General features: G+C 58.2%; 1 protein-coding gene and 2 long non-coding RNA genes across 6 annotated transcripts in view; 2 read left to right on the forward strand and 1 right to left on the reverse strand.

The window, feature by feature from the left end:
• Window positions 1–1466: 1466 nt before the first annotated feature.
• LOC116568008 lies at window positions 1467–17793 on the forward strand. Its single transcript, XR_004276472.1, has 3 exons — window positions 1467–1478; window positions 3369–3374; window positions 17720–17793. It is a non-coding gene; the product is annotated as an uncharacterized LOC116568008 (long non-coding RNA).
• On the forward strand, window positions 5787–7453 carry LOC116568009. Its single transcript, XR_004276473.1, has 3 exons — window positions 5787–5891; window positions 6941–7014; window positions 7215–7453. It is a non-coding gene; the product is annotated as an uncharacterized LOC116568009 (long non-coding RNA).
• Window positions 15926–18758, reverse strand: part of LOC116568006 (SPRY domain-containing SOCS box protein 1) — a 108981-nt gene continuing 106148 nt past the window's right edge. For all 4 annotated transcript variants that reach the window (XM_032303426.1, XM_032303429.1, XM_032303427.1 and 1 more), the window contains one exon: window positions 15926–16564. In XM_032303426.1, the coding sequence (XP_032159317.1) occupies window positions 16437–16564 (128 nt within the window). In that variant the 3' untranslated portion in view covers window positions 15926–16436. The remainder of the gene's footprint in view (window positions 16565–18758) is intronic.

An 18758-nucleotide genomic window follows, 5' to 3' on the forward strand; every position in this document is an offset into this window, starting at 1 on the left:
TCTTTATAAGAAGGGACACCAGAGAAGTTGTTCTCTCCCCCTCCCCCAGGGCTGTGTACACACAGAGCAAGGCCCCAGCCCCAAGTAAGAGGCCGGTTGGCTACAAGCCAGGAAGAGGGCTTTTACCAGGAACTGAATGGGCCAGATCAGTCCTTGATCTTTCCTTCCCAACCTCCAGAACTGTGAGAAATAAACTTCTGTTGTTTAAGTCATCCAGTGAACGATATTTTGTGTGGCAGCCGGAGCACTAGTGGGGGAGGTGGGGGGGCGCGGTGGAAAAGGGCCCATGAACCACGAACCCAGGAATGCAGGCAGCTAGCTTCTCGGACCTGGAAAAGGCCTGAAGCCTCCAGAAGTCAGCCCTGCCGACACCTTGACTGGAAGACCCTGGCCCCCAGAGCTGTAAGATAATAAATGTGTGTTGTTTTCAGCCGTTTTGTGGCGGTTTGGGACAGTCGCCACAGGAAGGGAACACAGGGGACACATGAGATCTGGCTTGCCCCGTCTGGCCTTGCTTCCCCTTCCCCTGGTGACAGCCCCCAGCCCTTCCTCAGGACACCTCCCCCCTGCCCCCAGCCTCTCCCTGCGTTTGGGTGGAACCGGTGACCTGAGTGTGGAAAGGCCAGAACCGCACGTCTCCTTGTTCATCTCCGGCGGGGGGTGGGGGGTGGCTGCAGGCCAGGGGGTTCTGGGACTCTCACGGAAACCGGCCCCGGGGGCTAAAGAGAACCGCTGTCTCCACCAAGGTGGCGGAGCATGAACGTGAGCCTGAAGCCATTGCTGCCCTCTGCGGGGTGAAAGTCCGCCTTGAAGCGGAGGCCACCCAGAAATGGGGAGCACAGAATGGAGAGTGGAGGACTCTCAGCCAAGCCGGGAGCGACTTGAACTTTGCAACACAGGAGCCACTAGATCCCCTGTTTTGCTTAACCCTCTTCAAGGAGGCATTCTGTCCCTTGCAACTTGAGGCCTCCTAGGGTCATGTCACTGAGTCCCCGCCATCCATCGTAAGCTCCCTTTTCTCAGGTGGGAAAGAAGAGGCTGGCATCACAGCCAGCAGTGTGGCCTTCGTCCCGGCTCTGGCCTGTCTTATCTCGACAGCGGCCGCTTTAGTGTTTGTGGGGGGTAATTAGGAATGACCGCACTGCTCCCCAAATAAAATTGTTTTATTTTATAAAATTTTATTCGGGGAGCTTCCATGAAAACCTGAGCCCTGCCTGTTTGAATATCTTCTACTCATTATGGTTTCGCACGAGGCAGCAGAATCTAGAGAGAGGGAGAGAGCAGCCTCTCCCCAGGTGAGCACCTGCTTCCGTTCTCCTGGCCCCCGGCCGCACATGGAACCCTCTGTCCCAGTGTTTTTCATTCATTCATTCATTCATTCATTCATTCATTCATATGAAGTTTCTGCTCCCAGCGTGGAGCTCAACCCAGGTCTTGAACTCAGGACCCCAAGATCAAGACCTGAGCTGAGATCAGGAGTCAGATGCTTAACCGACTGTGCCACCCAGGCGTCCCTTTTCCAGTGTTTTATTCCATGGTGGTCTGGGAATAGCGTATGTGGGGCGTGGGGGAGAAAACAGGCGTGACTCTGGAGCAATCGCGTGGGTGCACATGTGACATGGCAGAGTAAATGTGTACACAGGCCCAGGCGATCACTATCGGCGGCAGCACAGAAACGGGGCGGGCTGGGCTCCGTCGAGGTCCCCGTGGCTTCCGTTCTCACAGCCTTGGATACACAAGAGCAACCGCTTTTGCTTTGGGGTCCGGGTGTGATACCGCTGTCATAATGACTCGGTATCTTCCACTGGCCCCTCAGATCTTGGCTCCGCCTTCCCCTGATCCCCTCCTCAAGGCTGCCCTGTGCGCACAAGGGGCTCCTGTGCCCTCCGCCTTCTGGCTGGGACGTCCCCCAGCAAGCTAGAGAGAGGGAGGAGGCTGAGGACAGGGGATCCACTCGTCCTGGCTTTTTCCAGTCCATGCCTATGTTAGTTCCCTGGGGCTGCCATCAGAAAGTACCCCAGACTGCAGGGCTTAAACAACAGAAATTTGTTCTGGTACAGTTTGGGGGATCATTAAGTCCGAAATCAAGTTATGGGCAAGGTCGCAGCCTCCCTGGAGGCTCCAAGAGCATCTTCTCCCGGCTATCCTTGGCTTGGGACGACACCGCTCCACTCACAAGGGCGTCTCCTCTGTATCTCTCTGTCTCTGCTCCTTCTCTTAGAGGGTCACCAGTCCGTTTAGGATGCACCCTAAATCCAGGATGACCTTTTCAGCTCAGGATCCTTAAATAATTCCACCTGAAAAGATCCTATTTCCAAAAAAGATCACGTTCTGAGGTCCCAGATGGACATGAATTTTGGAGGACACTGTTCAACCTGCTGCAAAGCCCTTTGGGACTGGCTGCGTCCCCTGATCAAAGGTCATTGTCCCCTTCAAGGTGTCCTGATCTGGTTGACCCTTTTATTCTGGACTTGGATCTTTTGGTGCCTCTGGTGGTAATGGCTCTGCTGACACCAGCCCGGGGGTCTACATTCTCTTTACTCGAGGTCCCCCTGCGCCCCACCTTGCAAAGGGACCCTCCTTGAATGACCTTGAAGTGCCAGCTGCTTCCCGCGGGGATGCTGACGGGCGTACTGACCCGCTCTGGGCCCTTAGGCCATCTTCTTCCACCCTCACAAACAGGGTCTTTTCTTCCCGAATGAAGAGAGACACAGCAAGACTGAGCTCCTTCCTGAAGCGGAGATGGGGCTCGGGTCTGCCTCCAGACCTCTGCTCCCTGCCCCCAGGAATGCCCTCCTTCTCGCAGCACCCCGGGAGGAGCCAGTTCTGTCTCCGAGAGGCGTCCTTTGGGGGCGTGGAGAGGTAGGAAGAGTGGGGGCTGACTATGGGACCTTTTCTGGGTGAATCGTACCCCCACTCCAGTGGATGTATTGGCTCATGTGCTTGAAAAGTTTGGGGTGACAGCCTCACCTGTGCAAGTGATGGCTGAAGAAGGTCTGTGTCCCTCCTGTCAGCTCCGGATCTCTGCGCCGACTCCGCTCTTGGGTGGCTGTGCCTGGGAGGGGTGGGGGGGCAGGACGGCTCCTGACCGCCCCGCTTCAGGTTCCCGGCAGAAAGGGAGTTTCTCTCTCCGTGGTGGCTGCAGAAGTCCCAGGGGAGACGCTGGTGGATTGGGTCACATGTCGGGCATGTGGCTCCTCAAGGGAAATCAGGCTGCTGCTGAGACTCTGGAAAGGGCAGGTGGGGAAGGTGGGCGGAGCTCTTGTCTGTCACCTGCCTCGGTGGGGGGAGGGAGGGGTCGGGCAGATGTGGGATGGGGGCTCCTTCTGCCTTAGCAGAGGGGTTGTCTCTAGCCAGAGACTGGGAAGGAAGAGGTGGGCAGTCGGTCTGGGGAGGGGCATGAAGGTGCTTGGGTGCAGAAGGACACCCTACTCGGCCCCAGGACGTCAGCACCATAAACCCTCCCTAGGGATGGGGGTGCTCCCTCCGAGTCCGCCCTGGCACGGATGGCCCCAGCTGCTCTCCAGGAAGCCTCCGGAAGCTGAGTGAGCAGGACGGCCCCCTCTGCCACATCCTTGCTGTGTGACCTGTGCATAAGCACCGTCATCCTCCGGGCCTCCGTTTCCATGCCGGATAGAGGGGCCTGCTCCCCCTTGTCGAGAGAACCGATGAGGTTCAGCAAGCATCTGACAGGCGCTCTTTGTGGTTCTCGGAAGCCGACCTCCAAGACTCATCTTCAGGCCCTGGAGTCAGGACAGTGTGCCTGAGTGTCTCTCCTGGGTCCCCTCGGTGTCCCCTCGGGTCTTCCTGTGGCCAGGCGGCTCGGAGGCCCATGGAGGCTGGCTGCCAGTGACCTGCTGTCCTTACGGCCCTCCGCCCCCTCAGTCACTGTTTGCGGGCGGCTCGTGTGAGTCACGAGAGGCACGGGAGTGTGGCCATGGGGGCAGGGGCCCCGCTTTCTCCAGGCCGGCTGGGAGAACCAGGTCTGGTGCCAACTTGGGGTCAGGCCAGCGCAGACCGTGGAGGACGATGTATCAGAGCATCTCTAGCTGAACCCAGGCCCTGCCTCCTCCCAGCCGGAGTCACACCTGGGGCCAGCCTATCCCCTGGGTGCCTCCCTCTCCGCCTCTGAAGGGGGGACAGACAATCCCCCAGCAGTGCTGCTGGAGCTGAGCCGGGTGGAGCGCGCGCCTCGCCCGGGGCCGGTCACTGGGTTGGAGGCTTGGTGGCCTGTTGATCGAGCAGCCCAGTGTGGTTTGACTTCACTCCAGTCCCTTGGTCCCCAGCTGGGCTCAGTCACACCGTTCTCTCCTTGGATCACAGAGCTTCCTTCACTTTCTGTTTGAGCAAGCGGAGACCTGGGTGTTCTGATTCTCTGGTGTCGCCGTCACTCTCGCCGCTGCTCTGTCCCCCTTCCTCCTCTGTGTTGGGTTGGGGCCGAGGGGACCGAGATTCAGGGCGTACGGTCTCAGTCATCCTGGTCCTTGCTGTCTCTCTCTGGAAGCCCTGGGCGGGGGTGGCGTGTGGGGGGAGTCCTCTCCCCTTGTCCTTGCCCTCTGCTCCTGTCCCTGGTGAGGGACACCCTTGATCCCTCACCCCCTCCCTGGGTGTAGGATCAGAAAGGGTGACCTGTCCCTTCTTGTGTCATTTGTCTGACCCCAGGGGGGCCCATCCCTGCCCCACCACCTCTCTTTGACTCTTCCTCTTCTGAGAGGTCCATCTCGAAGTGTCAGCCTCTTGGTTCTCTGTAAGTCTCCTTCTTCAGCTTGACCACTGACCCCCCTGGGATTTTTCAGCCCCTACTAGAGGGTGAAATAAAGATTTGACAGACCAGGGAGGAGCCAGGTTTTCTGTTCCAGAGACTCAGTCCAGCTGGGTCTGGGGAAAGGGAAGAATGGTGGCACAGGGCTGCCTTGTACAGGTGTTCAGGTTATGTACTGCACAAGGGGGCCTCAACTTATACAGACACTATTGTCAACATAAACTGACCTGTAGGAGGTATGTGGGTAAGTGTGGGCATGCAGGCCTGTGTTTCTGTGTAGCTGTGGCAAGCCTCCTTGATGCGAACCCCGCATTGTCCTGGACACGCTCAGGGAGGCTCCTGCATCCTGCTGGCGCGTGCGCGCGCGCACGCAAACACACACACACACACACACACACACACACGTGTGTGCAGCTGTGCCATCTCCTGCTGAGCCCAGAGGATGTCTTGAGCTCCCTCCACCTGCACGCTGCTCCTGCACCCAGTCCCCACCCTCACTGGGCTCCTTGGAGGCAGTCCTGGGGCAGGGCTCAAGGAATGAGTAGAGGCCAAGTAAGCGAACGAATGAAGGAAGGGGCAAAGTGACAGGGAGAGAAAGGAGCGGACAAGTCGCTCTGGGCCTGAGTCTGCAGCCTCTCCCAGCCTAGACTGGGGCCTTGGGACCGGTGGGTGGAGCACTGCTTTTGGAGTCCACACCCGCACCCCGCCACCTCAGTGTCCGCGGCCCCGGCAGCTGCTGCAAGCCACGGACAAAGGGAAGCCTCAGAGATAGGGCAGATGCCTTACCGGGGACTCAGCGGGCCACCTTCCTCCCTCCCACAGGCAGCATGGGCTCGCCGGCCCCCCTGGGAATGGGGCTGGGGACTGGGGGCAGGGAGCCGGGCCAGCTCTGTCCCCGCCAGCCCGCGGGGAGGCTGCGGCCCCTCCCCGGGCACCGATGAGAGAGTGGAGCGCAGATCTATTTTTATTTATGAGCGCGTCAGTGGGCTGGCCTCCGTCTAGACAGCTGGTGTTATCGTTCGAGGCCATCCTGGAATGCGCGGCCCCGTTTATTGAGAACAGAAGAGTGTGCAGATTAAACAGCTCATAAAAATAAGCGAGGACCCGACACTGGGCCAGGCAAACAAAGGTAACCGGCTAGGTCAACTGTCGGCGTTGGTTTTGGACACTGGGCTGTTTTCAGAGAAAACGAGATTGGTGCGGCCCCGGGGGAGCCAGCAGGCTTTGCTGAGGGCCCTCGAAGAGATGCCCGTGGGGAGGCTGCTGGGTCTCCAGAGTCTCTCTGAGGAGCTGCGGGCGGGCAGCCATGAAGGAGAAGCCGTCTTGCTCAGGACAGGCGCTCTGGGACAGGTGGGACTCTGTGGACATGTCACCGTCCCCAGGGCCACCAAGCCCCCAGAGCCCCTCTCCTGAGGCTTCTGGCTTCAGCCCAGAGGCCAATGCTGGCTCCCCCAGTTAGCTGCCTGCACAGGGACCCCAGCCCTGGGTGACTGACAGAGGGGACCCGTGTGCACATTCGCCCTGAGCGCTTCCAGGTGCTCGGCGGTGACTCGGGTCTTGTCTTCTAGAGGTCTCCAGACAGGCACGGAAACACGGGCTCACGGCCTGGGGCTCCGTGCTGGGGACTCTCCCGGACCTGCTGCTGTCCCTGCCTCAGTTAAAGAGCGACTGACTCTGCGGGAGGCGGCACCCGGCCTCCTCGCTTGTCCGTCCCAAGCCCGGTGCTGCGTGCGTGCGTCCTCCAGGCGCTGATGACGTCCACTCTTCCCAGGGGTCCGCTTTGCCCATCCAAGGAGCTCCTTGCTCAGAAGCCTACTTTTCTCCCCACCCCCTTTTGAAAAAAGATTTATTTATTCGTTTATTTTTTTTTAAGATTTTGTTTATTTATTTGAGAGAGAGAGAGAGAGTTCAAGCAGGGGGCTCGGTAGGCAGAGGGAGAAGCAGGCAGGGAGCCTGACGTGGGACTTGATCTTACCACCCCGAGATCATGACCTGAACCCAAATCAAGAGTGGGTCACTCACTGACTGAGCCACCCAGGCACCCCAGAAGCCTGTTTTCTGAGTCTGAATCCCTGGCGTCTCTGTGTGTCTGGCACAGATGGGGGGTGGGGTGGGTCAAGACACCTTTGCCAAATGGGACAACAGAGGTGGCGGCCCATCTTCTCTTCATTCCCCCAGGGCTTCCTGGAAGAAAAGGTGGCTAGTCTCCCTCATAGGCGGCCGGGATCCCCTGGAAAGCCTGTCCTCTGGCGGTGAGTCTGGGCTGGTCGGCAGCTCATCCCCAGCTTATCTTTCCAGGAAACTGGGGGTGGGCGATCCCCAGAAAGGGGGGGGGATCAGCTTCCAGGGTCAGCTGCAGGATGCCTGGGGAGAAGCCATAGGACCAGAGGGAGGGGTGTCCCTCGGAGGGGCAAGCATACCCAAGATGCTTCTCTCTCCCACTTCCTCACAGGCAGAAGTTAGAAGACCTCGGGCATGTGTGGGCTTTGCCCGCTCTGTGGGCAGTAAGGCTGCCCCCACCCAGTCCTCACTCAGCCTTTGCAACCCCAGGAGCCTGGTTGGAAGGTATCATTAGTCCCAGCTCACAGAAGAGGAAATCGAGGCTCCCAAAGGTGACGTCCAGAGTCACAGGATCGATGACTCGTACCCCAGCCCTCCTGCCCCTCGCCTGGGGCTACGGGGCCCTTTGCAGATGCACCCCGCGTCCCGCCAGCCGGGATTCCACCAGCCTTTCCGGTTCTCCGTTGAGGGCGCCCTGCTTGTGACCTTCTCTCTTCCCAGTTCTTGGGAGGACTCAGAAGTGAGAGCGGGTGTAGGGGCTGGGTCGGGGGGGAGGGTGGCAGGGAGGAGTTGGGCTCCTTAGGTCCACCGGGAAAGGTGGGCTGGAGGTGTCCCCTGGGGCCCCAGAGGAGCAGGGTCCGGGGACCCACATGCTGTTCCTTCTGTCCCACAGCCACCAGGCCCGGCTCCTCCCAGCGCAGCCCTCGGGATGTCTCCTTAGTGGGAGAGCCAAACCCCAGCGTGCTCATAGAGGATGTTTTCCTGCCCAGTGGACAAAACATTTCTGGCGCTTTCAGGAGGGGACTGAACACTCTGTCCACTTGGGCCGCGTTCGGGTTCCTGGACGGACACAAGCTTGCTTTCCCGTGCAGCGAGATTAATGACACAACCCCCAGCCCTCCCCGCTTCTCACCTGCCCCGCCCCTTCCCTTGTCACCCGCTCCCTCCAGAGCAAACTTCTGAGAAGTCATTCCAAGTGGCCTCAGGAAGTGAGCACTTGAATCATGGGCCTCCTGCGGGAGGCCTCCTCCATGGGGGGGAGGAGCTGAGAAACACCCCCACCCCCACCCCCAGCCGCCCTGAGCCCGGTGAACCCCAACCGTGTCACGTTGGGCACATCCCATCTTGACTGGCAGGCCTGGTCTCTGACCTGACACAGTGGCCTGGATCCAAAGCTGGGTCCTACTGGTGCCTCTCCGAACTTCCCTGGTTCATTCGAGTTTCCAGAGGCTTGAGAATGTTCCAGAACCCCCTGGATGAACTCTGGTCCCAGCTCTGGTCCCCTGTGTTCTTCTACGCACCATGGGAAGGGGCTGGCCTCAAGTGGCCACAGTGAAATCAGTGGGTGGGAGCAGGAGGGACGATCAGGAGAGAGAGGGAGAGGTCCGTGTCCGGGCCTCCCAGGCCACACCCAGGGCTTGGGGGACAGCCCTGGCTTGGAGGGCCTGCTCCAGGGATGCCTCATTGCAAAGCTGTTCTCGAGGTTGTGAGTTCTGTTTTAGACCCTGACTCTCCCGGAGGGCCCAGCAGTAAACATCAGGCAGAACATTCCACCAGCTCAGGGTGCTGGCAAGACACCCCGAAGTTGGGGCCACTCTGCCACCCCAGGAAGGCCGGATGCTTGGGAAATTGGGCTCCTACCCTGGCTCCGCTCAGAGGAGACCAGGCTCGGGCTGCGTGGGAGGGAGGGGCGGCACTGCTCTGCAAGGGCCTGTGGGCTGCGGCCAGGGCCCTGAACCCGCTGGGGCAGGCTGAACCCCGGCGGGAGGCAGGCTGCTAACCAGTAAGCAAGTTGTAAAAACCCAACTCAGACACAACATCTGGCAGCTGCTTCAAATAGTTCTGTGTCTGAGGCCGGAGTTGCTTGCGGCCCTCCAGTAAATCAAACCATGTGCACAGAGGAGCCCGCCCCGACCTGAAGCACCCTGCTTGGCCAGGCCCCAGCCATGCCTCCAGGCCCTCTTTAAATAGCCTGGGGCTCACATTCCATTTCCTTGTACGATCAGTTCGGAGCTGGCCCGGCCGCAGAGGCTACTGAACGTGAGCTAGCACCCTCAGTCCCAAGGAGAGATGGGGGGGGTACATGGCCACCGAGAGGCCTTCCTGCCCCCAGTGTGCAGCCTCTGTTCCTGATGACCCCTGAGCAGGGCTGGCGTCTTCCTAGACCCCGGACCCCTTGCTGTGGCTGGCCAGAGGGAGACCCAGGGAGAGCCGCAGGGCTCCTCACATCCAGGCCCGAGCCGGGCCCCATGACTCCCACACGCAGACTGGTTGCCCAGCCCAGGGAAGCACAGCCACCAGTCTTAGAGCAGGTCTGCTCTGGTGGCACTGGCCATGAGGGGCAGGGGCAGAAGGGAGATGCAGGTACAGCCAATGACGTTAACCCTTACGGCGCCTGGCCCCGGGGTAAGTTCTCCACGCTCATCGTTTTGTTTATCTTCATGTTCAATCTAAGAGGGAGTACACCTATGAACTTTATTTTTTTTAAGACTTATTTTTTATGTAATCTCTACACCCCGTGTGGGGCTCGAACACACAGTCCCCAGATCAAGAGTCACGTGCCCCACCAGGTGAGCTGGCGGGCGCCTCTACGAGCTTTGTTCTAAAGATACCTGTAGAGGGTCAGACGATGGCCCTCAGAATGATATAGGCTATGTTCTAACCCCAGAACTAGTGAATATGACCTTATTTGATAAAAGGGTCTTCACAGGTGCCATTGAGTTAAGGATCCCCAGATGATCTCATCCTGCATGGGCCCTAAACCTAGTGACGGGTGTCCTTATGGGACAGACACAGAGACACAGAAGAGAAGACCATGTGACCACAGAGGCAGAGGCTGGAGTGACAGGACAGCAAGCCAAGGACTGCCTCGGGACCACGAGAAGCTGGAAGAGGCTGGAAGGCTTCTCCCCTGAAGCCTCCAGAGGGAGGGAGCACGGCTCTGTCCACACCTTGATTTTGGATGTCTGGACCCCAGGAGCATAAGAAAATAAATGCGTATTGTTTTAAGCCACCCAGCGCGTGGTGCTTTATTCCAGCAGCCACAGGAACCCAATGCCACATGGAAACCGGGGTCAGAGATACGGAGCGGGGCCACCTAGCTCTTTGTCTCCCTGATTATGAGGCTGATTTTTTAGAAAACTGACCTCGTTTCCATGCAGCAGGACAGAGGCTCTGGGGCCCAGGCAATGTCTTTGCAAGATGCCTTCCTAGGAAAGGCTTGTCGGCCGACCTCTGAGCACACGAGGGCCTGGGGGAGCCGCATGTGGTGCGCGAGGCTTCCTGCTAGCTGCCGTTGCTACTGACCGCTTACTGTGGGCCAGGCTGTGTTCTAGGTTCTTTCCGGACACGGGTTCCCGGAATCCTCGTGGGAACCTCCAGGGAGGACATTTTCTCTCTGTTTTACCAAAGAGGGAAGCAAGACAAAGGGAAGCCAAAGCGGGGGGGCGGGCGTCGGGGAACACCCCCTTGGAAAGCCGGCTGGAGTGAGAGAAGTGGGACATACGGGCCTCGTGGTGTGTGACGCCGGAGCGGAACGGCACAAGGACAGCTAGAGTCCAAGTGCGGCTGGGCGGTTGCTGGGGGCTGGGGAGGGGAGAGGGGAGGGACTCCCCTGAGGGGATCAAAATGTTCTGGAAGCAGATGGGGGGGGTGCCCGTCATCCGGAATGGGCTAATGGCACGGAAGCGCACTCTTGAAAGTGGTGACTGTGATGTCCTATGAGTTTCACCACAGTTTTTTAAAAAGCCAGTTGGAAAAGGGTGAGGTGGGAGGGCCTTGCACCCAGGACCTCGATGCGTCTCACTGTACGCTTCCAGTGTCTCAGAGGGCCTGGGGAAGCAAGTGCGGCCACCATGTCCCAGACGGGCATGGCAAGCCTCCTGAGATCCTTGTTGGAGGTGACCGTCCTGGGTGGGCTGGGGAGCTGGGCGGGAACCCCAGGCTGTCCTGGCCCCAGAGCCCGGGCCCTTTCTGGGGTCTCACAGACTCGACACACAGGCCAGTTCGAGGGTCAAGTCCTTTGTTTTTCGGCTGAGGCTTCTTCTACCTGGGGTCATCGCTACCCCGACGGGGGCTTTGTTCAACAGAATCAATGGGAAGGAACTTCCGAAAGTGCTTTGGTTGAAAAATCTCCCAAAAGGTGGGGCCCAGGGGTGCAGGTGGAAGGAAGAAACGGCTCCTCTGCTCTTCGTGACTTAAAGAGGGGAGACACGAGTAGGGAGAGACGTGGTCCTGGGTGGTGCTGAGGTCATGGGGCAGACCCAGGGCACCTCCCAGGGCACAGCCCCTCTGGATGGCACTTATGCTGTGGCTCCAAGACCTCCATGCAGGCTACGAGCTGCTGGTTCAGCTTTCCAGGGCTAATTTCCTTGGGGAAACTGAGGCACGGGGGACGAGCCCAAGGCTGAAGTTTCCTGCCTCCACTTGGGTATTTTTTTTTAATTTTCTTTTTTAATTTGAGAGAGAGAGTGAGCACAAGCAGTTGGTGGGGGGCAGAGAGAGAGGGAGAAGCAGACTCCCCACTGAACAAGCAGCCTGACGAGGGGCTGGATCCCGCGACTCCAGGATCGTGACCTGAGCCAAAAGCAGACACTTTACCAACTCAGCCACCCAGGTGCCCTCAGTCTGGTATTTTTCTCAGACTGTACAGCTCACACTTCCTTGCCCGGGAAGAGGCTGGTGGTGTGGGCCCAGCTCTGCAAAACCTCAGCACATGCTCTGAAACACAGGGCAGGGAGAGCTGATTTTCACGGAATCTCCAGGCTTCTCTGAGTCATGGACCCTGTGAGCCTCTGAGGGGAATAGGAAAGGCCAGGGGGGCTGCAGGGGTCCAGCCCTGCATCCACCCCGGGGCAACAAACACATCTGACTCAGCTCCAGGGTTGCACAACACAGATGCCTGGGCTCCATTTACTGCATCAAAGTTTCTGGAATTTTGCTTTGTTCCCAAGGTGCCCTCATGATTCCAACGCAGGAGGTACCTGTGAACTCCAGCCAAGGGCCCCCAGGCCAGGTCCTGCTCTCTGTGTGTTTCTAGAAGACACAATCTCGGGGACACCTGTAAGACCCACCCTCAGAAGAGTCAAGGGAGGGATAAAGGAGACCTTTGCCCTTCCTGCCTATGAAGGAGACGCTGAAGGGGCGGCCGCTGGGTTGGGTGGGGAAGACAGAGCCAGGGTAAGTCAATGCCACCTTCCATCCAGCCAGCTGCCCTCAGCCTGGGCTTTTCCCCCGGGAACATTCCCTCCGCTCAGCAAAACCATTATCAGACCGGCAGCGGCAGCTGTGCTCTGGCCCAGGAAGAAAGGTTCCAAAGAAGGGTTAGCTTTTGGTTTTCTAGAAGAAGAAGAAAGAAGGAAGAAGGAAGAAGAAGAAGAAGAAAGGCAGAAAAGGGAAAAAAAAAAGAAGGTCAGAGCCCTGCAGAGGACACGAAGGTTCGAGGCTGGGGCAGGACAGCACGGAGTACACCGGAGGACCGTAAGGCTGGCCTCTCCGCCGGCAGCTGAGCCCTAAGAAGCCCTCGGAGAGCCATGAGCGGCTTCCTCTGGGCTTGCTCGGCCGGGACATCATTTGTTGATTCTAGAGCCCAATCCCTAGCTCATGATTTCCTCCCCGGTTGCCATGGCCCCGTACAGAAAACACAGCAAACTCCTGGCCCCGGGCAGCTCATTTATTTCAAATATTCCTTGCAGCTGGACTCCAACCATGTTTGGGTGTCTGGACTGGAGCATGAACTAATTGCTCTGTCTTCAGCCCCCTCCCCAGCTCCCCCAGCATACTTTATGGTTCAGTAAAGTCCACATTCCTCATCTCGCCGCCGAGGAGGCGCGGGAGGAAGGGCGGGAGGGAAGCCTGGGCAGGAGAGGGAGGACGGCCTCTTCCCATCTCTGGCCAAGCCCCAGGCCGGCTACCTGCTCGAAGGCAGGGTATTAATTACAACCACATGGGCTGGTCTGCAGAATGGTTTTATGAAGGCTGCTCCCTCCAACTCGAAACCCTGCTCCCCGAGAAGTCTCCGGGCAGTACAAAGGGCCTTGTTTTCCCGGGGTTTCCAACCCCCCCCAAACCCCACCCTGCCTGACGCCCTTTCTCCCCCTGGCACCTCCTTCAAAGCCAACAGAGTGCCAACAGCAATCCAGACATGAACTCCAACCGAAAAATAATTCCAGGCCACCCCTTTCCTCCAAACGCATCTGGGGAAGGCATCTAGGGCTCCCTTTTCCCCTGTACCCACCTTGATCTTTGGAGACTTTACCCAAGAAGAAGGAACATTCATCGGAAAGTTGGTTTAGGGATGTTTGGACCATTTTCCAGAACAGAAGTTCATGAGCTTTAAAAGCATCTATTCGCACATTTGCTGGTATGCCAGGCCCTGTTCGAAAGCCTCATTTCACCCTTGCTACCCTCCTACGAGATGAGCACCGTGAGGACTGCCATTCGACGGAGGCTCATCCAAGAGCCCACAGCGAGGGAGGGGTCAGAGCCAACATCTGAACCCAGGTCTGACTCAGGAGTCCCTGTTGCTCGTCGCTGGGCCAACCCACCAACACACTGAAAGAATTTCCCTTCCCTCAGCAACTTGTCCGGAAAAAGAGCTGACACAGTCACAAACAGTGGTCTCCAAACTCTTAGGCAAGGTCACTTGGGGAGTTTGAGAAAACTGCAGATCCCTGGCCTGGTCCCAGAAACGCTGATTCGGTTCAGGTCGGGCAGAGCTCTGAGAAAATGTGCATTTTAGCCAATACCTCCCAGGGGCATGCCAGGGCAGGTGGTCTGAGGAAAGCTGGCTAGGAGGCGGGCAGAGAAAAGGACAGGGGACTTTGGTCCAAGGGCTCCCAGGCCCCCAGACCACACCAATTTTCACAGCACCAGGAGATCCTGACGGGTCCACGGGGAGCTGAACTGCATTCTTGCCAATTCTTTGCAGACGAGTCATGACATGCGATCGTATCTAGTAAATGTCTTGACTATTCACGTATCGCTCACCAGTCCGCTGAAGAAGCCGGATTTTTCCGTCTCCTCTGCTAGGTCATGGGGTTGGGGGGATCCTGCCCACAGCAGCGGGGAGAATAGGTTCGCTGAGAAAGCTCGTCAGTGTCACTACGCGCTTGGCACTGGGGACACAGAAGTGAGTAAAGGACCAGCTCCTTCTACTGCATGTGCAGAGCTTGGACTCAGGAGAATGCCCCCTTGGGCTTCTACTCTGCCCCTAAAAAGCCCACTGTCAACTCAAGCTGTAGGACACTGATGAGCCAGAGGTCTCACCGATGGGCAGAATCCTTCTTATCGGGCTTAGAAAGGCTCAGTCTGGGCTGCAGGCTCACGAACTTCTGAAAAGGGATGGAGACATTTTAGGATCACCTCTCTAGGATTCCTCCTCCTCATGGGGGCTCTGGCTGGCCTCCCCATCCTCAGCCATGGGGTCCCAAGGGATCACCTCATTATCTATTGAAAACTGGACCCGGGGAGGGCTTGGCTACACCCCTTTCCCTTTCCCCCCGAGGCACAAAGAGGGACTCAAAGTGGTTTGGTATTTTAATAAACTCTTCCTTTATTAGGTTACTATTATTAATCATCATAAAATAGAACGGAGTTTCAAAACTGTACAGGTCACAAGGTTCTGGGCGGAGAGGAGAGAAGGGTGGGGCTGAGGTCTGGGAAGCCGGGGGACAGAGGGGCAGAGAAAGGACCAACAGCCACGATTCATCCAGCGCCGGCGGGAGGACGCTGGGTCAAGGCTCCCAAGTAAGTAAAACTCTCTCTTGTGTGCAACATCATGAGAACATGACCCACCCTGAAACAGAAGTGAGGAAAAGTCTTTAAAAGTCTTACAGGTAAGGTTTCTCCCCCGACTTGGAAAAAAAATTCAAATAATAAGGGGGTAATTTTACATTCCTCACCCAGACTTGGCACCAATTTTGTGCTTTAAAAAATATACTCCACTGGAAGACTTGTTTTTTTTTTTTTTTAAAGGTACCCTACAGCAGCTGTTTAAAACATAATTCTTACAGACAAATATATATGTATATATATTAAACATTTTAAACAAATAAAGTCATCTATTGTACCTGTACAGAAATGAGCAGAAGTCAGATTCGAAGCGAGCTGACTTCGAGATCAAAGAAGCGGTAAGCGCGGCTGCAGGGTTGGGGTCTGCTACTTGGGGGGGGGCTGCGGCAGGGAGCCAGGAGTCCTCCTCCTCCGCTTGTTGCCCCGCCCCACCCCGCCCTGCTCCTTGTATGGCTCTGGGGGGTCGCGATGAGCTGAGGCTGCTCCCCCTGGGCACAGAGCCCAGACGGGGACACTAGGCGGAGGCCTGCACTGGCTTCCGAGGGGCCTCGACCTTACTCTGGGCTCCCCGCCCCGCCGCGCCCCTGGCTTCCCTGGGGCTGGAGACCTGCTCATCCTCCCTGCTTAGCTCCCGGCTCTGGCGGAGGCCAGAGTTTCTGAGGATGTGCATGGGAGGTCTCTGCTGGCAAAGCAAAAGCAAACCCCCGACAGAAGACTAAAGAAGGAAATCACGTGCAAAGATGGATGTCTCCTGGCTGGAGACAAGGGGCGCGCCACAGCCCTTGTAGACGGGTCCCCCAAGACCCTCATATTGCATGGGCTCAGGAACCCCGAGCAGAGCCCCTTGGGAACTGTAGGTCCGGGGACCCACAGGGAGACACTGTTGTGCCCATGTAAGGACACACCACAGCCACAGCCCGACAAGAGGGACAGGGGAGACGCACACATCCCGGGGAGGGGCGGGTAGAAGGGAAGCTCCAGAACACTCCGGAGAGAGAACGAAACAAGGTTTCCTTTCTAAATGGAATAAATAAATGGCTTTTGTTATTGTTAAAAGAATAAATACAGGGTACCGGGGGGCTGACAGCTGGGGCTGATGCTGGGTGCTTGTGTGCCTGTGGAAGGTCCCATTTTGGCTTCTGCCTCAGTGTCCGTGAAGAGTTTCTGATGTCCTGAGTGTGGTCTGCTGCGGCGTGGCCCCGCTGGCCTCAGCACCAGCCCTCATCCGAGCACCTCTTAGCGGCCCTGGGATCTGCTCTTGGAGAAGGCCGGGGTGCCTCCTCCTGGGCCCTGCCAGGTCAGGGCAGGGGGCATGGAGATCCTCGTGCCACCCCGAGGGTGGGCTGGAGCTCCGTGGAGGGCTTCCTAGGAGTCTGTTGTCTGGGTCTTCTTCCGCAGAGGGACTGTGGAAACGGCGTGCAGGGGGCTTCTGCCAAGGTCGGGACGGGGAATGGAGGAGCCTGCGTCGAGCTGTCGGTAGCCGGCAGGGGCAGCAGGGGCGGATGGACAGGGGGCCGGGGGCCGGTCCGAGGTGCGGGGCACGGCGGCAGGCCGGCATGGTGGCACCGGGTGGCTGGCGTGCTGGCGGTGCAGGGGTGGAGCATCACTGGTAGAGGAGGTAGGCCTTGAGGGAGGCCGGCAGTGGTAGCGTGTGGATGTCAGCCAGACGCTCCTTCCCCAGGGCCAGGCGCACCGAGCGGCGGCACAGATCCATGAGTGGCAGGGGCTCGGCTGGGGGGACGGAGGAGAGAATGAGGACAGGTTAGCATGGCTCTGGATGGCTCTAGAAGGCTCTAGAAGGAACAACACGAACAGCGACAGCCACCCTAGCGGTACTATGATGTGTCACTATACAATCAGCAACGAGGCAACCTCACATTTTCAATCAACTGTTAATGGCAAACACGGAGAGAACCTGCTCTGGGCCAGGCCCCCTGTGAGCCCCCTGAAGACGCAAACTCATTGAAGAGTTTGTTATGGTTCGTGCGGAGGGACTTAACAATCGCAGGGACACATCACTATTATCGTCCCCACTAAACAGATGACACTGAGGGACAGAGAGCCCCAATAACTTGCCCAGGGTCACGGCGCTGGAAGAAGGAGCCGGGCCCGAGCCCGGGGGGCCCCTCCTCTTACCCAGCCGACGAGCCTTCGCTGCGTGTCCGACCGCAGCGCATGGAAGCCAGCCGGGCCCAGCACGGGCCCCGGCTCCAGACCCCACACAGGAGCTCGGGAAGGGAATCCGCGTTAGCCTGGTGCTTGCGGGTCCCGCAGCCGTCCCCACCACACTGGTGAGGGCGCTGAAGCAGAGGGGGCCCCACGTGTCCAGGTTAGTGCTGGGGTCCGAATCCAGGCAGCCCGGCCTCGGCAACAACATCCTTGGCCACCAAACCGTGTGCTGCCAAGGAAGATGGAAGAAATGCCCGGGAGGCAGGCCCGGCCATCCCACGGCCTGAAGGGGCAGAGTCCGCAGAAACCCGAAGTCCTTGCACTTCTTCGCATCTGACAGGGTGAAGGTCAGGGGCCCAGGCCAGGGCAGGTGACAATGCCAGCCCAGCCTCCACAGCCGGGACCCTCGAGGCTGCCCCCGCACCGCCAGAGCATCTCACAGCCAGGGAAACTGAGGCAGGGCTCATGGTGCTGCCTCGGGCACCTGGATTTGAGAGGAATTTCTAGCCACAGCCTGTAAAAGCACTTCGGTCCTTATGTCCCCAGACAGCCTGGACCTGTCTTCCCCCAAGAGAGGCTCCATGCAGCCCATGTCTCAGATGAACTCTCCTCTGGGGTGGGGGGGCAGGGGGGGCCTCGCTCTCCCTGCCTCCCTGCAGGTGACTCTTCCTGGCGAGCACACCTGCAGCTGCTCAGGGCTGGCCCGTGGTGTTGCAGATCCGGAAAGAGCTAAAGAGACGGGCATCTGTGGCTTCGGCCAGGGTCTCCCCTTGACACTGAGACTCCCCTGTGGCCAAAAACAGAAAAAAAAACCCCAGCATTTCCCTCGAGACCCCATGTCTTCAATGAGAAGGGGATCAAAGTGTGTCTCAGAATATTAAAAATAACATTGAAAAAACTCAAGTGTTGAGGAACAAATGTTACAGCTGGAGGCTTTGGGAGGAAATGGGGGAGTGAGGGCTGTTGAGGTTTTGGAGGGGCCATGAAGGTGTTCTAAAGCCGATCACACAGAGGGTGGCCTAGTGGTCGCGCTCTTTAAACACGGGACTGGTACGGCCTGTGAATCACATCCCGACCAGCTGCTATCCACAGACTCGGGCTCAGGCTTGGTAACGCATTTACTACATTCCCAGCTCTCGGAGAAGGCAGGCAGCTACTCTTCATCTCCCATGGGCCGTCAGCCACAGCGAGACCGGAAAGGGAACTGAAATGATCAGTGTTTTTCATGAAAAGCTTTGAATCGGGGCCATTCCTGGACAGCCCAGGATGATCAAGGGGAGCCTCGGTCAGAGGCAGGAGGATGAGCTAAATTATCTTCTGTCTGTCACCACCTTTGAGGTGGTGAGCATTCCAGACGCCTGGGGAGCAGGGGCGGGCTTCTCCCCAAGCCCACGGAGCCCTGGGTCTCCCCCCATGGTGGGGTCCTGCGCGTGCTCCTTGCCCTCCTCCACTCAGGAGCTCTCTCCCTCTGCCACCGTGGGCCAGCCCCTTCTCCCTCCAGAATGTGGTTTGGACGCCCATGGGGAGGCAAGGGGCTTTCCCCTGGTCGGTTGGGGACCCTTAAGAAAGTATCAAGAACCACTGACTGTGGCCAGAGTGCCGAGCAGGGCTGTGGAGGGAAGGTTGAGACAGAGTTTCCCATATCCCTCTTAGCTTAATGGTTTCCAGGCATCCCATGGGGACCCTCACTAAGAAATGCTTCTAAGCGGCAAAGCCCTGCACACCCTCTGCTCCAGCTCCCTTATTTTTGGTGACA

This window comes from Mustela erminea, chromosome 10, assembly GCF_009829155.1.
Source record: "Mustela erminea isolate mMusErm1 chromosome 10, mMusErm1.Pri, whole genome shotgun sequence".
Classification (NCBI taxonomy): domain Eukaryota; kingdom Metazoa; phylum Chordata; class Mammalia; order Carnivora; family Mustelidae; genus Mustela; species Mustela erminea.